The sequence below is a fragment of the Musca autumnalis genome, unplaced genomic scaffold (genome assembly GCF_047663935.1).
Source record: "Musca autumnalis isolate F117 unplaced genomic scaffold, ASM4766393v1 scaffold_5, whole genome shotgun sequence".
Lineage (NCBI taxonomy): Eukaryota > Metazoa > Arthropoda > Insecta > Diptera > Muscidae > Musca > Musca autumnalis.
Genome location: NW_027412088.1, coordinates 198,598,099 through 198,621,787, shown reverse-complemented (window position 1 = coordinate 198,621,787; position 23,689 = coordinate 198,598,099). Strand labels below are relative to the sequence as shown.

General features: G+C 30.2%; 1 protein-coding gene across 2 annotated transcripts in view; it reads left to right on the top strand.

Annotated features, from left to right (window-relative positions):
- The window catches only part of hebe, a 49,644-nt gene that overhangs the window by 5,359 nt on the left and 20,596 nt on the right, over positions 1–23,689 (top strand). The window contains exon 2 of one of the 2 annotated variants that reach the window (XM_073957771.1): positions 2,452–2,521. In XM_073957771.1, the coding sequence (XP_073813872.1) occupies position 2,521 (1 nt within the window). In that variant the 5' untranslated portion in view covers positions 2,452–2,520. Of the gene's footprint in view, positions 1–2,451; positions 2,522–8,259; positions 8,361–23,689 lie in introns of those variants that run through there. The other variant, XM_073957772.1, reaches the window with a different exon arrangement.

Sequence of the window (23,689 nt, the reverse complement as noted above, 5' to 3'; positions counted from 1 at the left end):
AACCAATTATTTTCCATAGAAAATCGTGTGGAGCACATTATTTTCCATAGAAAATCTTGTGGAACACATTATTTTCTATAGAAAATCTTGTGGAACACATTATTTTTTATAGAAAATCTTGTGAACACATTATTTTCTATAGAAAATCTTGTGGAACACATTATTTTCTATAGAAAATCTTGTGGAACACATTATTTTCTATACAAAATCTTGTGGAACACATTATTTTCTATACAAAATCTTGTGGAACATATTATTTTCTATACAAAATCTTGTGGAACATATTATTTTCTATAGAAAATCTTGTGGATTACATTATTTTCCATAGAATATCTTGTGGAACACATTACTTTCTATAGAAAATCTTGTGGGACACATAATTTTCTATAGAAAATCTTGTGGAACACATTATTTTCTATAGAAAATCTTGTGGAACACATTATTTTCTACAGAAAATCTTGTGGAACACACTATTTTCTACAGAAAATCCTGTGGAACACATTATTTTCTATAGAAAATCTTGTGGAACACATTATTTTCTATAGAAAATTTTGGGGAACACATTATTTTCTATAGAAAATTTTGGGGAATACATTATTTTCTATAGAAAATCTTGTGGAACACATTATTTTTTATAGAAAATCTTATGGAACACATTATTATAGAAAATCTTGTAGAACACATTATTTTCTATAGAAAATCTTGTGGAACACATTATTTTCTATAGAAAATCTTGTGGAACCCATTATTTTCTATAGAAATACTTGTGGAACACATTATTTTCTATAGAAAATCTTGTGGAACCCGTTACTTTCTATAGAAAATCTTGTGGAACCCGTTATTTTCTATAGAAAATTTTGTTGAACAAATTTTTTCTACAGAAAATCTTGTGGAACACATTATTTTCTATAGAAAATCTTGTGGAACACATTATTTTCTATAGAAAATCTTGTGGAACACATTATTTTCTATAGAAAATCTTGTGGAACACATTATTTTCTATAGAAAATCTTGTGGAACACATTATTTTCTATAGAAAATCTTGTGGAACACATTATTTTCTATAGAAAATCTTGTGGAACACATTATTTTCTATAGAAAATCTTGTGAAACACATTATTTTCTATAGAAAATCTTGTGAAACACATTATTTTCTATAGAAAATCTTGTGAAACACATTATTTTCTATAGAAAATCTTGTGAAACACATTATTTTCTATAGAAAAAACACCTTTAACCATATTGGGCCATCAAAATTGGCCTTTTCCAATTTCCCCAACAACTTTTCCTCTAACTTTCAATACTGTTTTGTAAAATTTATTTTTACCCATTAAATTTGTTTTAACACATAAGGAAAACTATTGATGGTGCAAAATGCTGCCAAAACCTTACCAAATTTGGAAATTATTAAACAATGGTATTTCTTTTTAAACCATTAATGTTTTTGTTTTTAACTTGGCTAATGTGTTGTGAATACAAAAACAAATAGCAAATGTTGGGTCTAATATGTTTGCATTGCCATTAATGAATTATGGCAATATTTATAAAGTTTCGTTGTTGTTGTTGGTGGTGGTGGTATTGCTGTGGGGGACATTTGCCAGTTGAAACTATGGAGGGTTGGGTTTTCAAATTGCCACAATCCTCTACTAGACCAATTTTTATTGTTAACGCATTTCAATTTTACAAGACCAAAACTATTTCCAAATCAACTGACATGCATGTCGTCTGTCGGTTTGATAAAACAAGAAAAAAAATTGTGGCAGTCAATGAAGTGATAAAAGAAAATAAAGGTAGAGGGAGAGAGGGGGAGGGAGGGAAGTAGATGGATATGGTGGGTGGTGGAACACTCCCTACTCCCCCACCATGGAGAGATATTTATAGCCCAAAAATAATAGTTATGATTTAAAAAAATGGTTTTGATTTGAAACAAAGGCATGATAATGGCAACAACAACACCAACAACCACTAAAAATGTCTCAAAAACATGACAATCAAAGGAGGTGGCCTGCTGACGACTGCCATTGAATGGCCTATCACCTGGTTTATTATGGCGTTTAGACTCTACTATTCCCATGTGTGTGAATAAACGCTCTTAATGAGAATGAAAAAACAAAAACAAAACCAAAATAATAATAATAAAGACTGCTAAAAAGCAAAGTTATTATCAAATCAATATCATCACCATCATCATCAGCGCGCCAGTGAGCGTCAAGAAAAAAAAAATTGAAAGCTATGGAAAAGCTTGGCGGCATATCAGTTGTGTTTCTTTTTTTTCATTTGGCAAAATTCTATTATCGTGTTTTTGTTGTAGTAATAATTTCTTGTAGAATAGTTCACTACTGGCTTGTTGTTGTGGTTTTGATGTGTAAAACGATGTACTCTATAGAAGGTCATGTGAACCTTGTTTTACTAATGGACATTTCCTAATGGACCTTTTCTCTTTTATTTCAGGCTTGTCTTCCAGGCTGATATTGTTGAATATTCGAACTAATTTAATTCAAGAACTTGGAAATTGCAAAAAGTAAGTTTGAAACAATTTGGAAACAACATCTCTATGAAAATATACCCAAAATGTATACAACGATCATCCGCTATTAAAATTTCAACACGATCCGAGAAGTGGCCTTAAACTGGTTTAAAGCGCAAAAGTGCTGAACTTTTGCTGAGCAGGAACCTGAGGGAGTGAATCGACATACATTATAATTGTGTTCATTTCTTTCGATAGATATCGTAGCCACCGATGGTCACCGTAGGATTTTTTAGAGCTTTTGGAATATTAAGCCAGGAAGCAAAAACTTTCTTCTTAATCACCAGGACTACCTTCGCTGAAAATTGCAAAACAATCCCCGAACAGACCCTAAACTGCACTTAAGCGGAAATTTTAAACCTTGGTTAGGGAAATACCGGAAGAAGTTGTCCGATATAATCCATCTTTGAACTTGATTTAAGTTGGAGAGAAATATTACGATGTGTAAAGGTTAATCCAATGTCAGTTACTCGTCTCGTTAGTTATCGTGCCCACCGGCCATTTTAGTAGGTGAAAAAGAGTCAATAGAAGCACCCGTTCTTTGAAAAAGAGTCAATAGAAGCAACCGTTCTTTGAAAAAGAGTCAATAGAAGCCCCCTTTCTTTGAAAAAGAGTCAATAGAAGCACCCGTTCTTTGAAAAAGAGTCAATAGAAGCACCTTTTCTTTGAAAAAGATTCAATAGAAGCACCCTTTATTTGAAAAGGAGTCAATAGAAGCAACTTTTCTTTGAAAAAGATTCAATAGAAGCATCTTTTCTTTGAAAAAGATTCAATAGAAGCACCATTTCTTTGAAAAAGAGTCAACAGAAGCACCTTTTCTTTGAAAAGGAGTCAATAGAAGCACATTTTCATTTAAAAAGGTCAATAGAAGCACCCTTTCTTTTAAAAAAGGTCAATAGAAGAACCTTTTCTTTGAAAAAGAGTCAATAGAAGCACCTTTTCTTTGAAAAAGATTCAATAGAAGCACAATTTCTTTGAAAAAGAGTCAACAGAAGCACCTTTTCTTTGAAAAGGAGTCAATAGAAGCACCTTTTCTTTGAAAAAGAGTCAATAGAAGCACCTTTTCTTTGAAAAAGATTCAATAGAAGCACAATTTCTTTGCAAAAGAGTCAACAGAAGCACCTTTTCTTTGAAAAGGAGTCAATAGAAGCACCTTTTCTTTGAAAAACAGTCAATAGAAGCACTTTTTTTGAAAAGGAGTCAATAGAAGTACCCTTTCTTTGAAAAAGAGTCAATAGAAGAACACTTTCTTTGAAAAAGGGTCAATAGAACCACCTTTTCTTTGAAAAAGAGTCAATAGAAGCGCCTTTTCTTTGAAAAAGAGTCAATAGAAGCACATTTTCTTTGAAAAGGAGTCAATAGAAACACTTTTTCTTTGAAAAGGAGTTAATAGAAGCACCCGTTCTTCGAAAAAAGAGTCAATAAAAGCACATTTTCTTTGAAAAGGTGTCAATAGAAGCACCTTTTCTTTGAAAAAGAGTCAATAGAAACACCTTTCCTTTGAAAAAGAGTCAATTGAAGCACATTTTTTTTTGAAAAAGAGTCAATAGAATCTCTTTTTCTTTGAAAAAGAGTCAATAGAAGCACATTTTCTTTGAAAAAGAGTCAATAGAAGCACATTTTCTTTGAAAAAGAGTCAATAGAAGCACATTTTCTTTGAAAAAAAGAGTCTATAGAATCACATTTTCATTGAAAAAGGGTCAATAGAAGCACCTTTTCTGTGAAAAAGAGTCAATAGAAGCACCTTTTCTTTGAAAAGGATTCAATAAAAACACCTTTTCTTAGAAAAAGAGTCAATAGAAGCACCTTCTCTTTGAAAATGAGTCAATAGAAGCACCTTTTCTTTGAAAAAGAGTCAATAGAAGCACATTTTCTTTTAAAAAGAGTCAATAGAAGCACCTTTTCTTTGAAAAAGAATCAGTAGAAGAACTTTTTCTTTGAAAAAGAGTCAATAGAAGCACATTTTCTTTGAAAAAGAGTCAATAGAAGCACCTCTTCTTTGAAAAAGAGTCAATAAAAGCACCTTTTCTTTGAAAAAGAGTCAATAGAAGCAACTTTTCTTTGAAAAGAGCCAATAGAAGCACATCTTCTTCGAAAAAGAGTCAATAGAACCACATTTTCTTTGAAGAAGAGCTAATGGAAGCATATTTTCTTTGAAAAAGAGTCAATAGAAGCACCTTTTCTTTGAAAAAGAGTCAATAGAAGCAACTTTTTTTGCAAAAGAGTCAATAGAAGCACATTTGCTTTGAAAAAGAGTCAATAGAAGCAACTTTTCTTTGAAAAGGAGTCAATAGAAGTACCTTTTCTTTGAAAAGGAGTCAATAAAATCAACTTTTCTTTGAAAAAGAGTCAATAGAAGCACCTTTTTTTGAAAAGGAGTCAATAGAAACACCTTTTCTTTGAAAGAGCGTCAATAGAAGAACCTTCTCTTTGAAAAAGAGTCAATAGAAGCACCCGTTCTTTGAAAAAGCGTCAATAGAAGCACCTTTTCTTTGAAAAAGAGTCAATGGAAGGACCTTTTCGTTGATAAAGAGTCAATAGCAGCACCTTTTCTTTGGAAAAGAGTCAATAGAAGCACCATTTCTTTGAAAAGGAGTCACTAGAAGCACCTTTTCTCTGAAAAGGAGTCAATAGAAGCCCCCTTTCTTTGAAAAAGAGTCAATAGAAGCACATTTTATTTGAAAAAGAGTCAATAGAAGCACATTTTCTTTGAAAGATTCAATAGAAGCACCTTTTCTTTAAAAAAGAGTCAATAGAAGCACCCTTTCTTTGAAAAAGAGTTAATAGGAGCACTTTCTCGTCCAAATGTTTGTGTCGACGTTCCCTACTCAATAGCTCCCTGCCTCGGAAATTTAGTTTTATAGGCTTCATCGGTCCCTTTGGGTTTGCGATGCTTCTGGCTTCAATGGGTTAGCGCTTTCCACGGAGGCCAGGACCACCATAGTATGGAGGGTATATTAAGTTTGTCATTCTGTTTGTAACACATCGAACTAATCATTTGCGACCCTATAAAGTATATATATTCTTGATCAGGATAAAATTCTAAGACGATCTAGCCATGTCCGTCTGTCCGTCTGTTGTAATCACTCTAGCGTCCGCAATAATTGAGATAGAGTGCTGAAATTTTGCACCCGAGGGTCTTTTTTCCATAGGCAGGTCAAGTTCGAAGATGGGCTATATCGGTCCACTTTTTGGTATAGCCCCCATATAACGGTACCTCCGGATATGAGGTATTTTGACGTTCTTCGCCACATTTGCGGACCAAATTGGCTATAATTTGGGATTTAGGGTTCCTAGTGATCAACAAACTTATATCCCAAAGGATATGGGCATAGGTCCATGTTTTGGTATAGTCCCCATATAACGGTACCTCCCGATTTTCGGTATTTTGAGAATTTTAGCCACAATGTTTAACCGAAGTATCTGCAATTTGACATTTGAGGTTCTCAGTGGTCATGAAATATCTCCACGAAACATCGTCAACATAGGTTCATGTTTTGGTATAGCCCCCATATAACGGTACCTCCCGATTTTCGGTATTTAGAGAATTTTAGCTACAATTTTTAACCGAACTAGCTGTAATTTGCCATTTGAGGTTCTCAGTGGTCACGAAACATCTCCACCAAGCATCGTCAACATAGGTCCATGTTTTGGTATAGCCCCCATATAACGGTACCTCCCGATTTTCGGTATTTTGAGAATTTTAACCACAATTTGTAACCGAAATATCTGCAATTTGACATTTGAGGTTCTCAGTGGTCATGAAATATCTCCACCAAACATCGTCAACATAGGTTCATGTTTTGGTATAGCCCCCATATAACAGTACCTCCCAATTTTCGGTATTTTGAGAATTTTAGCTACAGTTTTTAACCGAAATAGCTGTAATTTGACATTTGAAGTTCTCAGTGGTCATAAAACATCTCCAACGAAACATCGTCTACATAGGTCCATGTTTTGGTATAGCCCCCATATAACGGTATCTCCCCATTTACGGTATTTTGAGAATTTTAGCTGCAATTTTTAACCGAACTAGCTGTAATGATCGGTATTTTGAGAATTTTAGGTACAATTTTGTCTATTCAAAAATAATCGTCAATATAGGTCCATGTTTTGGTATATCCCCCCCATATCCCGATTTTCGGGAATTTTCAGTGGTCACGAAATTTCTTCACTAAAATTCGTCAACATGGGTCCATTTTTGAGGGTCTACATTGTTTTGATGAAACTACCCTCAATTTGACTCTTGAAGTTCCCTGCAGCTATAACGTTTTCGCCAAAAAATTTAAAGATAGGTTGACTCTTTGATATAGCCCCGTAGGTGGTACCTTTCCCCTAGCTGAACACATTTTTTTAGATTAGATCAGATAACACTGTGCAACAAAATGGAGGTTAAAGTCTGGGGCACGGAAAATTGCTCTTGGGGAAGAAAGGCCTTGGTGAGTCGAACTTCCGCGTTATGGCGTGATGAAATTTTTGTTAGAGACCCTGTGGCCATCAGGAATTAGCGTTATATCTTTGTTCACTGTTGCTTAAGTGCTCTACAAAAACAACAAACAAAGATATAATGCTAATTCATGATGGCTTACAGGGTCTCTTGCAAAAACTTCATCACGCCATAACGCGGAAGTTCGAATCACGGCGCATCTGTCCTTCGGGGTTTTTAATATACACACACCAAGGGCTTTCATCTTCAAAAAGAATTATCTCTGTCCCAACATTTGTGTTCACAGTGTAATTTAAGCAATAGTGGGATGCAGTAGGAGTCTAACCATAGTCGAAAAGTTGTTCCACCTAAAATTATAAAAGGACCCTAATTATTCCATTTTAATTAAGACTATTTTATGGTGGAGGGTATAAAAAGTTCCATCATTGCATGTATTACCCTCCAGTACCACGACAAGGGCGGTTTGACAACTAAGTCTTTACAACGTTGAGATATCCAGATATCAACGGGGCTCCGTTCTAATACAGTTCGAACCTTAACTGCAAACCTTGAAACACCAATAGTTCGCCTGACGCTCTAGCATTAGGAGATCTCTATTTCGTTGGAGATCACTACGTGGACAACCCGGCAACTGTTCAGTATATTAGGCGAAAGAAATAGTGACTTCACGACGCGCCAAGATTATTATCCCTGGCGGGTGTGATTGTCATTCGATGGTATGAATAAGGATTCTATGGAGTCTAAAGAAGGATTCAAGAGTTTTAGGGTCAATATAATGATTTCAGAAGTTTCCTTTAGTAAATAGAAGGTCTTAGGGATATTTGATGACCTATAGAAGACATTCAGAGGTTTTTGTATGGTTTGTAGAAGTCCTGATAGGTTTTCTGTGGTCGATAGAAAGCCTTCGGATGGGTTCTATGATCAATAATAGACAATTAGAGAAGTTCTACGGTCAATTAACTTCAGCAGGACCCCTGAACTTTAGTCTCGAACCACATTCTTTATGTGTAAAAATAATATTCCATTAAAAAAACCTTTCGTTTTGAGACCCACCCATCCTTTTCTAAATCAAATTTTCTCTTTCGATGAGTCTTTATGACCCACTATAGCTCATTGTTTAATATTGTTTTTATATTTATCATAATTTTGTAGCTATAATATGTATTTTTTCTGTTTTGTTCTTCAACAACGCCGCAGCAGGGGCTGCTGCTGCTTGCTGGTGCTGTTGTTGTTGCCGTCAATCGGTATGGTTGGTATGCGCCAGCGATAGAGTCGATTGCTAGCAGCAAGCAATACCTTCCTAGAGAACTGTGACTTCAGTTACGTTTCTGCTGTGTTTTGTAGCACACATTCTTTCCCCAAAAAAAACCTATAACTTTTCTAAGGGTTAGTAATCAAAATTATAATAAAATAAAAAATACCGAAATAAATAGTGAACACAAAAATAAAAATAATAATAATTAATTTCGAAAATAATAAAAAAAGACTTGCAAATAAATTCCAAATATTACAAAAAAAAAAATGAAATAAATTCCATAACTACCATCTGACTGTGCAAATGTGTGTTAAACCGAATTTTTGGCCAAAACAAAAAACAAAGTACCAACTCCCAAATTCACACCTTGGTTTCAATTTAGTTTGGCCTGTTTTTTCTTGTTTGTTCAATATAAACAACTTGGTTTCTAGTTTCGCTGTTGGGAGTATAACTTTATTAATGTCAAGTAAAAAATAATTTTCAAAAAAAAAAAAATATATTTGTGTTAAATCTAACAAAGAAAATTAGAACAAACTTAAACTTGTGTTATGTGTCCATGACTTTGACATTTATTCGGTCAACTCAATACTAATTAACGGTTATTTAACAACAAAAATATTTTGTTAATTGTGTATTTAAGTGTGGCTAATAGTTTTTGTTGTTATGGCATTCCATATTGAAATGTTTGTAAGAAAATGAAAATGTGTTTTTTTTTTCTGTTGTTTAGAATGAGAATTTTAATAGAATAGTTCCTTGAAAAAGTGGGAGGTGAGTCAATTCCTTTTTGGAAAATTTTGTTAGACAAAACTTTCAAGGTAACATATTGGTATCCATGGTATTTGCTATAGAAAATTCAGTTATCGGCAACATGTTCCATATAAAATTTGTTCGATAACAAATTTTTTCATAGAAAATGTAGTTGCGAAAAAAAATTCCATAGCAAATTTTTTTATCGACAACATTTTCAATACAAAGATTAAACATATTCCATTGAAAATGTGATTACCGATAATATTTTCTTTAGAAAATATTGATATCGCCCACATTTGCTAACATTTTCTATAGATAATGTGGTAATAGACAACACTTTCTATGGAAAATGTGGTCATCGACAACATTTTCTATAAAATTATGGTTATCGACAAGATTTTCTGTGGATATGTAGTTTTCGACAAAATTTTCTATGAAAAAGGTGGATATCGACAACATTTTGTGTGGACAATATGGTTATCAACAACATTTTCGAAAAAGTTGTTTTCTATAGAATAAGTTGTTATCGACGATATTTTCTATAGATAAAAATGTTATTGACAACATTTTCTATAGATAAAATTGTTATCGACAACATTTTTTATAAAAAAGGTGGTTATCGGCAATATTTTCTATAGAAAAAGTTGTTATCGGCAACATTTTCTATAGAAAAAGTTGTTATCAGCAACATTTTCTATAGAAAAAGTTGTTATCAGCAACATTTTCTATAGAAAAAGTTGTTATCAGCAACATTTTCTATAGAAAAAGTTGTTATCGGCAACATTTTCTATAGAAAAAGTTGTTATCGGCAACATTTTCTATAGAAAAAGTTGTTATCGACAACATTTTCTATAGAAAAAGTTGTTATCGACAACATTTTCTATAGAAAAAGTTGTTATCGACAACATTTTCTATAGAAAAAGTTGTTATCGACAACATTTTCTATAGAAAAAATTGTTATCGACAACATTTTCTATAGAAAAAGTTGTAATCGACAACATTTTCTATAGAAAAAGTTGTAATCGACAACATTTTCTATAGAAAAAGTTGTAATCGACAACATTTTCTATAGAAAAAGTTGTTATCGACAACATTTTCTATAGAAAAAGTTGTTATCGACAACATTTTCTATAGAAAAAGTTGTTATCGACAACATTTTCTATAGAAAAAGTTGTTATCGACAACATTTTCTATAGAAAAAGTTGTTATCGACAACATTTTCTATAGAAAAAGTTGTTATCGACAACATTTTCTATAGAAAAAGTTGTTATCGACAACATTTTGGTATAAAAAAGTTGTTATCGACAATATTTTCTATAGAAAAAGTTGTTATCGACAACATTTTCTATAGAAAAAGTTGTTATCGACAACATTTTCTATAGAAAAAGTTGTTATCGACAACATTTTCTATAGAAAAAGTTGTTATCGACAACATTTTCTATAGAAAAAGTTGTTATCGACAACATTTTCTATAGAAAAAGTTGTTATCGACAACATTTTCTATAGAAAAATTTGCTATCGACAACATTTTCTATAGAAAAATTTGCTATCGACAACATTTTCTATAGAAAAAGTTGTTATCGACAGCATTTTCTATAGAAAAAGTTGTTATCGACAAAATTTTCTATAGGAAAAGTTGTTATCGACAACATTTTCTATAGAAAAAGTTGTTATCGACAACATTTTCTACAGAAAAAGTTGTTATCGACAAAATTTTCTATAGAAAAAGTAGTTATCTACAACATTTTCTATAGAAAAAGTTGTTATCGACAACATTTTCTATAGAAAAAGTTGTTATCGACAACATTTTCTATAGAAAAAGTTGTTATCGACAACATTTTCTACAGAAAAAGTTGTTATCGACAAAATTTTCTATAGAAAAAGTTGTTATCGACAACATTTTCTATAGAAAAAGTTGTTATCGACAACATTTTCTATAGAAAAAGTTGTTATCGACAACATTTTCTATAGAAAAATTTGCTATCGACAACATTTTCTATAGAAAAAGTTGTTATCGACAGCATTTTCTATAGAAAAAGTTGTTATCGACAACATTTTCTATAGAAAAAGTTGTTATCGACAAAATTTGCTATAGACAAAATTATTATCGACGACATTTTTTATAGAAAAAGTTGTTACCGAGAATTTTTCCAAAGCATAACATGTTATCGACAACATTTTCTGTAGCAAAAGTTGTTATCGACAACGTTTTCGATAGAAAAAGTAGTTATCGACAACGTTTTCGATAGAAAAAGTTGTTATCGACAACGTTTTCGATAGAAAAAGTTGTTATCGACAACGTTTTCGATAGAAAAAGTTGTTATCGACAACGTTTTCCATAGAAAAAGTTGTTATCGACAACGTTTTCTATATAAAAAGTTGTTATCGACATCATATTCAATAGAAAAAGTTGTTATCGTCAACATTTTCTATAGAAAAAGCTGCAATCGACAACATTTTCTATAGAAAAAGTTGTAATCGACAACATTTTCTATAGAAAAAAGTTGTAATCGACAACATTTTCTATAGAAAAAGTTGTAATCGACAACATTTTCTATAGAAAAAGTTGTAATCGACAACATTTTCTATAGAAAAAGTTGTAATCGACAACATTTTCTATAAAAAAATTTGTTATCGACCGTTTTTTATAGAAAATTTGTTATCAACGTTTTCTATAGATAAAGTTATAGATAACATTTTCTATAGAAAAAGTTGTTATCGACAATATTTTCTACAGAAAAAGTTGTTATCGACAACATTTTTTATAGAAAAAGTTTTTATCGGCAACATTTTTTATAGAAAAAGTTGTAATTTACAACATTTTTATAGAAAAAGTTGTCATCGACAACATCTTCTATTGAAAAAGATGTTATCGACAACATTTTTTAACGAAAAAGTTTTTACCGACAACATTTTCTAACGAAAAAGATGTTATCGACAAAGTTTTCTATAGAAAAAAATGTTACCGACAACCTTTTCGATATAAAAAGTTGTTATCGACAATATTTTCTATAAAAGAAATTATTATCGACAATATTTGCTATAGAAAAATTGTTATAAACAATATTTTCTATAGAAAAATTGTTATAGACAAAATTTTCTATAGAAACAGTTGTTATCGACAACATTTTCTATAGAAAAATTTGTTATCGACAACATTTTCTATAGAAAAAGTTGTTATCGACAACATTTTCTATAGAAAAAGTTGTTATCGACAACATTTTCTATAGAAAAAGTTGTTATCGACAACATTTTCTATAGAAAAAGTTGTTATCGACAACATTTTCTATAGAAAAAGTTGTTATCGACAACATTTTCTATAGAAAAAGTTGTTATCGACAACATTTTCTATAGAAAAAGTTGTTATCGACAACATTTTCTATAGAAAAAGTTGTTATCGACAACATTTTCTATAGAAAAAGTTGTTATCGACAACATTTTCTATAGAAAAAGTTGTTATCGACAACATTTTCTATAGAAAAAGTTGTTATCGACAACATGTTCTATAGAAAAAGTTGTTATCGACAACATTTTCTATAGAAAAAGTTGTTATCGACAACATTTTCTATAGAAAAAGTTGTTATCGACAACATTTTCTATAGAAAAAGTTGTTATCGACAACATTTTCTATAGAAAAAGTTGTTATCGACAACATTTTCTATAGAAAAAGTTGTTATCGACAACATTTTCTATAGAAAAAGTTGTTATCGACAACATTTTCTATAGAAAAAGTTGTTATCGACAATATTTTTTATAGAAAAAGTTGTTATCGACAATATTTTTTATAGAAAAAGTTATTATCGACAATATTTTTTAGAGAAGAAATTGTTATCGACAATATTTTTTATAGAAAAATTTGTTATCGACAACATTTTCTTTAGAAGAAATTGTTAATAACAAAATTTTCCATAGAAAATGTTTTTATCGTCAATATTTTGCATAGAAAAAGTTGTTATCGACAACATTTCTTATAGAAAAAGTTGTTATCGACAATATTTTCTACACAAAATGCTGTCATCGAAAACATTTTCTGTAGACAAAGTTGTTATCGGCAACATTTTCCATATTTTTGACTATATTTTTAGTACAAATTGTTGCTGTTTTTTTTAAAATAGCTCAATGTTGGAATAATTTTTATTTAATAGATCAATTAGATATTCCTTATATATTTCATAATCTTTTTTATCTCTCCCCTTCTCTGACTTAAAAATAAATTCAACATTTGTTTTGCCATCACATTCCAAAGTCTAAAACCAACGGTGCTATACCAAAATTCCCATTAATTAATTCTATTATTGAACAGTGCAAAAATGAAATAATAATCGATAACCCTTCTAATCTAATCTCTGTAGAAAGTTGTAAATTGTTTTCTTTTTGATTAACCTTCATACTTTTCACAAATATAACATTTTTAGTTTTGCACAAAAAATCAGCAATAGTTATTGTTTAGTACACACAAAAAGAGAACAGCAAGTGGAGCCCAATGAACAAATGACGATCTAAAATCCCAAAAATAGATAAGCAAGCGCAGTTGTTTCAACATTTTAAAAAAGACGATGGAGAAGAAAACAAAACCCTATAACGGAAGAAGTATTTCTTTTAATCATGTGATTAATTTCTTTATAATACCTCTAAGCGATTAAACAAAACTGAAAAGGGGCAAAACAACTAAACATAAATTAACATAAAAACAATTTTCAAATAAAACAACATGTTGTTGGCAGCCGCAACAACAGCAACAACAACATAAACAAGCACCTTAAGAATTGAAATGAAATAGAAAGTGAAATTTTTGTTTTAGTTTGGAGTTTTTTTTTGTATTAATTTTTAAGATAAGGCAGGCAGGCCTTTTGTTTTAGATTTTCTTTTTGGGATGACAATTGACCGGTTGCTGCATTGAAAAATGCATGGGCGAGCGAGCGGAAGAAATGATGAGGGTCAGTTTATCATTAAAGATAAAAATTCCTAAATCTAGGAATTCCAAAGTATACCAACTTAATTCAAATTAGTTACTAGCTGACAAATTGAAAATAAATGAAAAAAATATGATAAGCAAGACATGAATATGTTATGGTGCAACGCTACCGCTAACTTCCCTGACAAACAAACTCCCTCTCTGTTTTCATATTAAATCTATTAACGTAACATTATCTAAAAAACCTTATAAATTATTAAAACTTTTCTTAATTTTATGCAAAATCAACGTTTCCCATCGACATCAACATGACCGCCAACCACTGCGTCATGTTGTTGGAACAGATGTACATACAGACATACATAATTTCTTTACCAACCAACCAATAACCCATATTAAATTTCTTTGGTTCGAATGTTGAAGTTCAGTTTGTTACGAATTATTATGATTCGATTGATAGTTTTTTCCTAGTACAGATGTATATTTTGCTGGTTTTCGATTCAGGTTATTTTGTTTTTATTATTGGTGTTGTTTTTGTTGTATTGTATTTATGTTATTGTTGCTATCTTCATCTGTATTTAATTAACCACAAAAACTGGGTGAAAGATCTGCGTTTAAAACAAAAAATGTTGTAATACAATACCTGATTATCACATGGAAATACTTTTACTTTTATAGACCCCCTCTTCCCTATTATTGTTTTTTTTTTGCGGTTGTTTCGTATGTGTCATACTACACTCGAGCAATGCATGTAACGATTCCAATGACCCATGGAAATGTCAAAGAGGAAATGATGGGGATCAAATTAAGAGGCTTGATGTCTTAACATTTTATCCAAACTAGCCTTTCTTCCCCATTTCATATGGCAAATACTATCGATAAAAAATTGTCTACATATTTTACAAAAAAAACATTTACCATAGAAAATCTGGTTATCAACTACATGTTCTTTAAAAACTGTGATTATCAACATTTTTTTCCTTAGACAAATTATCGTTATCGAAAACATTTTCTATAGAAAAAGATGTTATCGCAACATTTTCTATAAAAAAGTTGTAATCGACAACATTTTCTATAGAAAAAGTTAATATCGACAACATTTTCTACAGAAAAAGTTGTTATCGACAACATTTTCTATAGAAAAAGTTATTATAGACAATATGTTCTGTAGAAATAGTTGTTCTCGACAACATTTTCTGTAGAAAAAGCTGTTATCGACAAAATTTTCTATAGAAAAAAAACTGTTATCGACAACATTTTCTATAGAAAAAGTTGTAATCTATAGAAAATATTGTTATAGACGACATTTTCTATAGAAAAAGTTGTTATCAGTAGCATTTTCCATAGAAAAGGTTATTATCGACAACATTTACAATGGAAAACGTTGTTATCGACAACATTTTCTATAGAAAACGTTGTTATCGACAACAAAAAGTTGTCATCGACAACATTTTCTATAGAAAAAGTTGTTATCAGTAGCATTATCTATAGAAAAGGTTATTATCGACAACATTTTCTATAGAAAAAGTTGTTATCGACAACATTTTCTATAGAAAACGTTGTTATCGACAACATTTTCTATAGTTAAAGTTGTTATCGACAATATTTTCTATAGAAAAATTTGTTATCGACAATATTTTCTATAGAAAAATTTGTTATCGGCAACATTTTCTATAGAAAAAGTTGGTATCGGCAACATTTTCCACAGAAAAAGTGGTTATCGGCAACATTTTCTATAGAAAAATTTGTTATCGGCAATATTTTCTATAGAAAAAGTTGTGATCGACAACATTTTCTATAGAAAAAGTTGTTATCGACAACATTTTCCATATAGAAGTTATCGACAACATTTTCTATAGAAAAAGTTGTTATCGACAACATTTTCTATAGAAAAAGTTGTTATCGAATAAGTTGTTATCGACCATATTTTCTATAGAAAAAGTTGTTATCAACTACATTTTCTATGGAAGAAGTTATTATCGACAGCATTTTCTATAGAAAAAGTTGTTATCGACAACATTTTCTATACAAAAAGTTGTTATCGACAACATTTTCTATACAAAAAGTTTTTATCGACAACATTTTCTATAGAAAAAGTTGTGATCGATAACACTTTCTATATCAACAACATTTGCTGTGGAAAAAGTTGAAAGTTTTTATCGACAACATTTTCTGTAGATAAAATTGTTATCGACAACATTTTCTTTAGTAGAAGATGTTATCGATAATATTTTCCAAAGAATTACTTGTTATTGATAACAAACATGTTGTTATCGGCTAAGTTTTCTTTAGAAAATGTTGTTATCGACAATACTTTCCAAAGAAAAGTTGTTATCAATAATGTGCCTGTTTCAGAACCTGCAATATTTTCGACAGAAAAACTCGTTATCGACAACATTTTCTATAAAAAAAGTTGTTATCGACAATATTTTCTATAGAAAAAGTTGTTATCGACTCCATTTTCTATAGAAAAATTTGTTATCGACAACATTTTCTATAGAAAAGGTGTTATCGACAACATTTTCTATACAAAAAGTTGTTATCGACAACATTTTCTATAAAAAATATTGTTATCGACAACATTTTCTATAGAAAAAGTTGTGATCGATAACATTTTCTATATGCAAAAAGTTGTTATCGATAAAATTTTCTATAAAAATAGTTGTTATCGGCAACAGTTTCTATAGAAAAAGTTGTTATCGACAACATTTTCTATAGAAAAAGCTGTTATCGACAACATTTTCTATAGAAAAAGTTGTTATCGGCAACATATTCTATAGAAAATTTTGTTATCGAAAACATTTTCTATAGAAAAAGTTATTATCGAAAACATTTTGTATAGAAAAAGTTGTTATCGACAACATTTTCTATAGAAAAAGTTGTTATCGACAACATTTTCTATAGAAAAAGTTGTTATCGACAACATTTTCTATAGAAAAAGTTGTTATCGACAACATTTTCTATAGAAAAAGTTGTTATGGACAACATTTTCTATAGAAAAAGTTGTTATCGACAACATTTTGTGTAGAAAATGTTGTTATGGACAACGTTTTCTATATTTGCAATAGAAAACATTGTTATCGACAACATTTTCTATAGAAAAAGTTCAAAATTTTGTAGATAGCAACTTTTTCTATTGAAAATGTTGTCGATAACAACCTTTTCTTTCAACCTTTCTGGAAAATGTTGTCGATAACAACGTTTTCCACAGAAAATGTTGTCGATAACAACTTTTTCTAAAGAAAATCTTGTCGAAAACAACTTTTTCTACAGAAAATTTTGCTATAACAAATTTTCTATAGAAAATGTTGTCAATAACATCTTTTTCTACAGCAAATGTTGTCTATAATATTTTTTTCTATAGAAAAGGTTTATATCGACAACATTTTCTATAGGAAAATATGTTATCGAAATCATTTTCTATAGAAAAAGTTGTTATCGAAAACATGTTCTATAGAAAACGTTGTTATCGACAAAAAAGTTGTTATTGACAACATTTTCTACAGAAAACGTTGTTATCGACAACATTTTTATATAAAACGTTGTTATCGACAACAGTTTTTATAGAAAACGTTGTTATCGACAACATTTTCTATAGGGAAAGTAGTTATCGACTACGCTTTGTATACAAAAAGTTGTAATCGACAACATTTTCTATAATAAAAGTTATCGACATCATTTTCTGTAGATAAAATTGTTATCGACAACATTTTCTTTAGTAGATGTTGTTATCGACAATATTTTTAAAAGAAAAGTTGTTATCGATAATATGCCTGTTTCAGAACCTGCAAGAATCTACACATTTTTACTACGATAAAAATTTTTTGTTTGTGTTATCGAAAAAAAATAGTAAAAAGTTCTGGGACAGATTAACAGAAAAAGTTCTTATCGACAATATTTTCCAAAGAAAATTTTGTTACCGACAACATGTTCCATAATAAAACATCGATAACTATTTTTTTATTTTGACAACGAATGACTCATCTTTAACAAATATATTTTTAATCGTCATATGATAAAATTAAAAATTTGTAGACAATTGACGTATTAGGTACAATTTTTGAATTTTATCATATGACGATTATAAACAAAAATACATACTTTTTTAATTATTATTACAAAACAAACATTATAAAACATTCGCTCTGGGAAAAAAATTTCTTCTAATAACGTCCAACACCGTCATCATAACCGGCTTGTTGTTTACAAAAAAAAAAAAAAAAAAAAAATAAGAACCATACCGCTTTTAGAATACGTTTCACTTATTTAAATATTTATTTTATTTCATTGCAGTTGTTTTTTTTTTTTTGCTATTTTGCAAAATTATTCCCACTCTCATGATTGTTTTGCAACAGCAGATATTATCTTTTACTTTTTTGAAACATATTAAACAAGATCTCCTAGAGATAGATATAAACGACTGCAATACTACACATTCATATTAGTAATGCACAAGCAAATAATAATGATAACCTTAAATACCGGGTCGGGTAGTAATGAAATTAAAAGTGATTGTAGAATATTTTTTGTTTAGCTTTTTTTTAACTACTTGCAGTCAAGTTGAAGGTTAGAGATGGCAGACATACAGACATAGATCGAGTAGGAATGTGGAATGCTACTATTATTAAAGGGTTGTTTACACCATCTATCAATGTCGTATGAGATGTCAAATTTTCTACCTGCGAATGTTGTACACATAGTGTGACCACTATGAAAATTTTCATCTATCAAAATGATTTGGCAAATCATATGTAAATTTTTCATTTAGGGAGCGCTCTATTTGATACAGCATTCTTGTATGTAAACATAAATTTATCAGCTGTTTTCTGGCATTCTCAAAAAAAAAAAAAAGAAAAACAAAATCTTTTAAAAAAGAAAATGGAAAGTTATGTATATTTAAATATTTAGAAAAGTAAACAAAGGATGTTTGTAATGTAATTTTCAGATCGATTGTTCGAAAGAAGAAGTCTTGGAAATTACTTTGTGGCAAAAACATAAATGCCTCTATAACCCCAAAAACCTATTCTACCACAACAAACATGCTAGATATTCATTTTCCTTCAACCAAAATTAAAATTTGCGCAAATTTGCAACTCAACAATAAATGTAAACAATGACAAAAACAGCGGTTTTTATAATTATAGGTTATGTCATACGAAAATAACACTTGTAGGTATGAACGCACAAATTGAAAGTTGTATGGATGACGTCAATTTTGACAAACATAGAGAATGTCGAATGGGTGAATGAAATGACAGCTCATATGACATTGATAGATGGTGTAAACAGCCCTTAAGTCGGTCTAGGCATGAATGGCAACGGCAACCTAGACATGTTACTGACGCTTGTAATACATTTACATATAAGTGGATTTAATAACTGCCCTGGATTTCAAATGTCAATTCCATTCTGTAAACATCAAATTAATCCTCATACAGGAGGTCAACCCGATAAAAAGCGCTAATGTAAATATGGCGTAAAAACACTTTACACATTTATGTCATATTTTTGACAGATAATCAAAATGACGCGTATCATTAAAAACTGATTGAGTAAACTGGTAGAAAAGTTGTAAAGGATTCAAATCATGTGTTTTATTTGAAATCAATCATTATACTATGTTTACATTTACGAAATCCACTCGATTTCAACTGTCAATTCCTTTGCGTATACGTCAAATGAAAACACCGATTAGATTTCATTTGAGGTTTGAGCAATGGAATTGACAGTTGAAATCGAGTGGATTTCGTAAATGTAAACATAGTATTATCATATATCTTAGAGCATGTTCACATTGACCTGTTTTGTCAAGCTAACACTACTATTAAATTATTAAAATCTTCCATGGAGTTTCTTAGCCCTACGTTTTAGTATAACAATGTATTTACATTGTTCTCTAGATTTACACAAGTGTAAAAAATGTATTTTGCATATTTAATAATTAATTTTATTTACAAAACATATTTAAAGAAAAACAACAAAACATCTGTTCACACACAGCCGTTGCTTACTAATTGTTTTTTTCTGAGTGTTCATATTGTGTAAATTATATAACATTTTCACATTGTTTTTGTTATTAATAACAATTTAATAATAATATCTTTCGCCAAACAATGTTAACGGTTATCTTGCAGATAAATACATATAAAGACGATTTATATAAAGAAATAAAGAAATCATTGTTTGAAAAATATAAAAAAATTAACAGTTATTATGCTTTGAGTGTAAAATGTTTGCCAAAAAACTATAACTAATGATTTTTTTGGATGTTGGTTTTTATAAATGTTGATTTTTTCGTGTGTTGAAAATAATTAAAATGTTGATACTTTTTGGCTGGCTGGGGAATTTCTTTTCTTTGAGTATCGATGATGTTGTTGTTTTTTATTTAAACAAAAATATGCTTAATTATAACACTTAAGTGTGGTCATAGTTAATAACACCCAATCCAACATTATTGCCGCATAACCATTTTAATTGTTATTGTCAAAAAAACATATATTTTTCTTCAAGAAATAAATACAAAATGTTGGCTTTTAATTTCTATTAAGTTATGAAGAAATTGTTGCTACACATCTAACTACTTATGTATGTCTGTATGGAATTATGTTATGTTTTGTAGTTTATACACGTACAAATAATAATAATAACAATTTTGTCATAGCTTTGTGTCAAGTGTTATTGACTCAATGATTGATAATCACAAAATTTATATTTGAATATTTGGTCAGCAATATTATTTGATGGGGGAGGAGGAGGGAGACTTTGAAAGTTTACCAATTGAAATTGTATGTATTTATGTACCACACATAATCTAATAAGGAGTAATATATTCAAATGAATGTCAATTTGTATTTCTTTAAGTAAATACAAATATCAATATTTGTTTAAATGATTTAGATAACAAATCATTTAATATTTGTATTAATAATACAATGTTGATAATATTTGTGGAATTTATTTTAAAATTTCAATAAATAAATAATATATGTACATACAGGTTTTTTTTATCACATTTCCTACAAGTGCGCACATAGAGATGTGTATTGGAAAAGAGAAGAAACTTCTAGAGTTCGAAATATAAGTAGATGATTTATGTATTTTATTCGGGGTAACACGCTTGAGCTCCCTTTTCCTTCGTACTCTATTATTGAAAAAATACTTTAATTTCAACAAACTTATAGTTTGTTTACTTTAGAGCTTTTTGTTGGGTTAACTACTTTTATGAGGATTTATTTGTCTTATATTCAATAGAACTGGCAATTTAAATCCACTGAATTTACTTAGACCAGTACGAAGTAAACGTGCTATTACTGTATTTTGTAATGTTTACTTTAGCTTTGTTCCAGAACTAAAAAGGTTTTAAAACTTTTACGACTTTTACACATTTACCCGAAAACCCGTTCCCGTGCACAAAAAAGTTGTAAAATGTTCATTTCTCTTTAAACAAAAATGGCGCTCTCTTCAAAAAGTTTTTACTCGACAAATTTGAGCGTGTAAAAAATAGTAACATGGTTGTCGGAGTCTGATTGGCTGATACGCCGACTTTGACATTTGTTCCAGTTTTTTTGACGTATTTTCCATTATGCCGTTCCCGAACTATTTCCAAAAATTTTTGTTTGAGAAAAATTTTTTTACAGTTCTCTCCTTTACGGGTTTTACTATTAAAAAGTACGGGAATGAAGCTATGGACAAATATAAAGAAGATAAAACTATTGCTTTTATTTAATAAAAATACACAAAATATATTTTACTTTTCCGAAAAATTTGTACGTGTTACTACGGACTTACTTTCTCAAATCCACAAAACCAAAAAGCCGTGAAATTTCTGTTTATTTTAATTAATCTTAGTTATGGAATTTTTAATCCGATAATATCGATAGACAAAACTATCTATCGATATTGAATTTAAAAAATCGATATTATCGATAGCGCCATTGATTTTTTCCAGCTCGAGTATAGACTATGGAATATGTCTTTAAATACACTTATAGATGACAGATCACGTCCCTCTGAAATATTGCTTGAATACACACTCATAGAGGGTCGATCATGGCTGACCATAGCTTTGAAGTGTCCTGTAAAATAATTAAAATGTTTTTAAAAATTTTTCTACCAAATCCTTGGCTAAGTCCCGATCCACACTAGTGTGAATTTCATTAAAAAAATTACATGAAATTAGGCATACTTAGATTGAATTGCCTACTAACAGCAATTTATGGTTTTACTCTACTATGGAACTCGATCCAGAAAAGCATAATTTCATGGTTTTTTATGAAATTCACACTAGTGTAGACCGGGACTAACTGAGATTCTAAGGGCAGAAAAAATATTACATGAAATCTCAAATATAGATGGCAGAGTATAAAATTTCAAAATTCCCTTACTAGGCGTTTACACACAGACAGTATTGGCAAGACAATAGCAAAGTTACAAACCATTTTCACCAATACATTCATAATTTTCTCTATACATACCCTGTAGGAAACGTCAATAGTGAATCTATACTGACATACTACTGACATTGTCTACAGTACTACTGACAAACTGTAGACAACTAATGTAATTTCCTATAGACATTTTGTATGAACGTGTCATTCGAAAGTCAGTACTGACAATGGAACTAGTATGTCAATAGTAAGTCAGTAGTTCCTGAGGAACCATGTGTTGACATTGGAGGTAGTGAGTCAGTATAGACATTGGAGGTAGTAAGTCAGTATAGACAATGGAGGTAGTGAGTCAGTATAGACATTGGAGGTAGTGAGTCAATAGTACCAGATTTTTAATACTAAATGTTTTAGCTTTTTTGGAACTTTTCATAGATAAAACAGCTATATAGTACGTTTAATAAGAAAGAAGATGAAGCTACACATTTGTTTCAATACTATATTTCATTAAAGAATAAAACAAATAATATTGAAAATGCTAAAAATGTACAAATTGCGTATTACAGTATTTTTATCTTTTTAAATGGCTAAGCCAAAGATTCCACATAAGTAAAAATTAGTAAATAAAGACGATGTTTTCAAGGCTGCTTAAACATTTAAACATATAACTAATAAAAAAACGTTTTCGTTTTATTTTCTTGGCCAAGTCGCACCAATGACTTGTCTGCTTAAAATAGTTCTTCTTCTGTTGCACTTAACGTTTTATCAGGCGATTCGTTGAATGTTGATATAACATCTAGGAATTGAAAAGAATAAACATGTATAAATAAACATAAATAAAAAATATGTCCTTAAATTTGCTTGCCTATTACAGCTGTATAACATTGGAAAAATCTCACAATCGATTTTTGCCAAATAATTCTTCAACATTGTATTTCATTATTATGTTTAGTTGCATTCAGCATTTCCAGCGAGACGGGACAATATATACATCAGGCTCCACAATCTTCTCTAAAGGTTCCATTATGTGTCCAAATTTCACCACAAATGTTTTTAGTCGCCTCAGAATTCGTACTTTGCTATAGAATTGTTTATTTTTCACATGTTTTTTATATTTTCTTTTGCTCATACTTGTTATTGAAGTTATATGCTTTAAGTTTTCACGATATTTTATTGATTTTTACAAAAACACTTTTTTCACCAACCGCAAAAATTATTTTACGCCAAACAATTAAGAAAACAAAAAAAGGATGCTTCGTTGGGCTATCATCTGTCAATATACACAATGCTTCTTCTTATTAAGGTAAAGGTATCAATAGTTGACAACCTGGTGACAAAGTGTTGACTTTGTCACCATATTAGTAGACAAAGTGGCGACATGTCAACACATGACCCCACACTTCCTACAGGG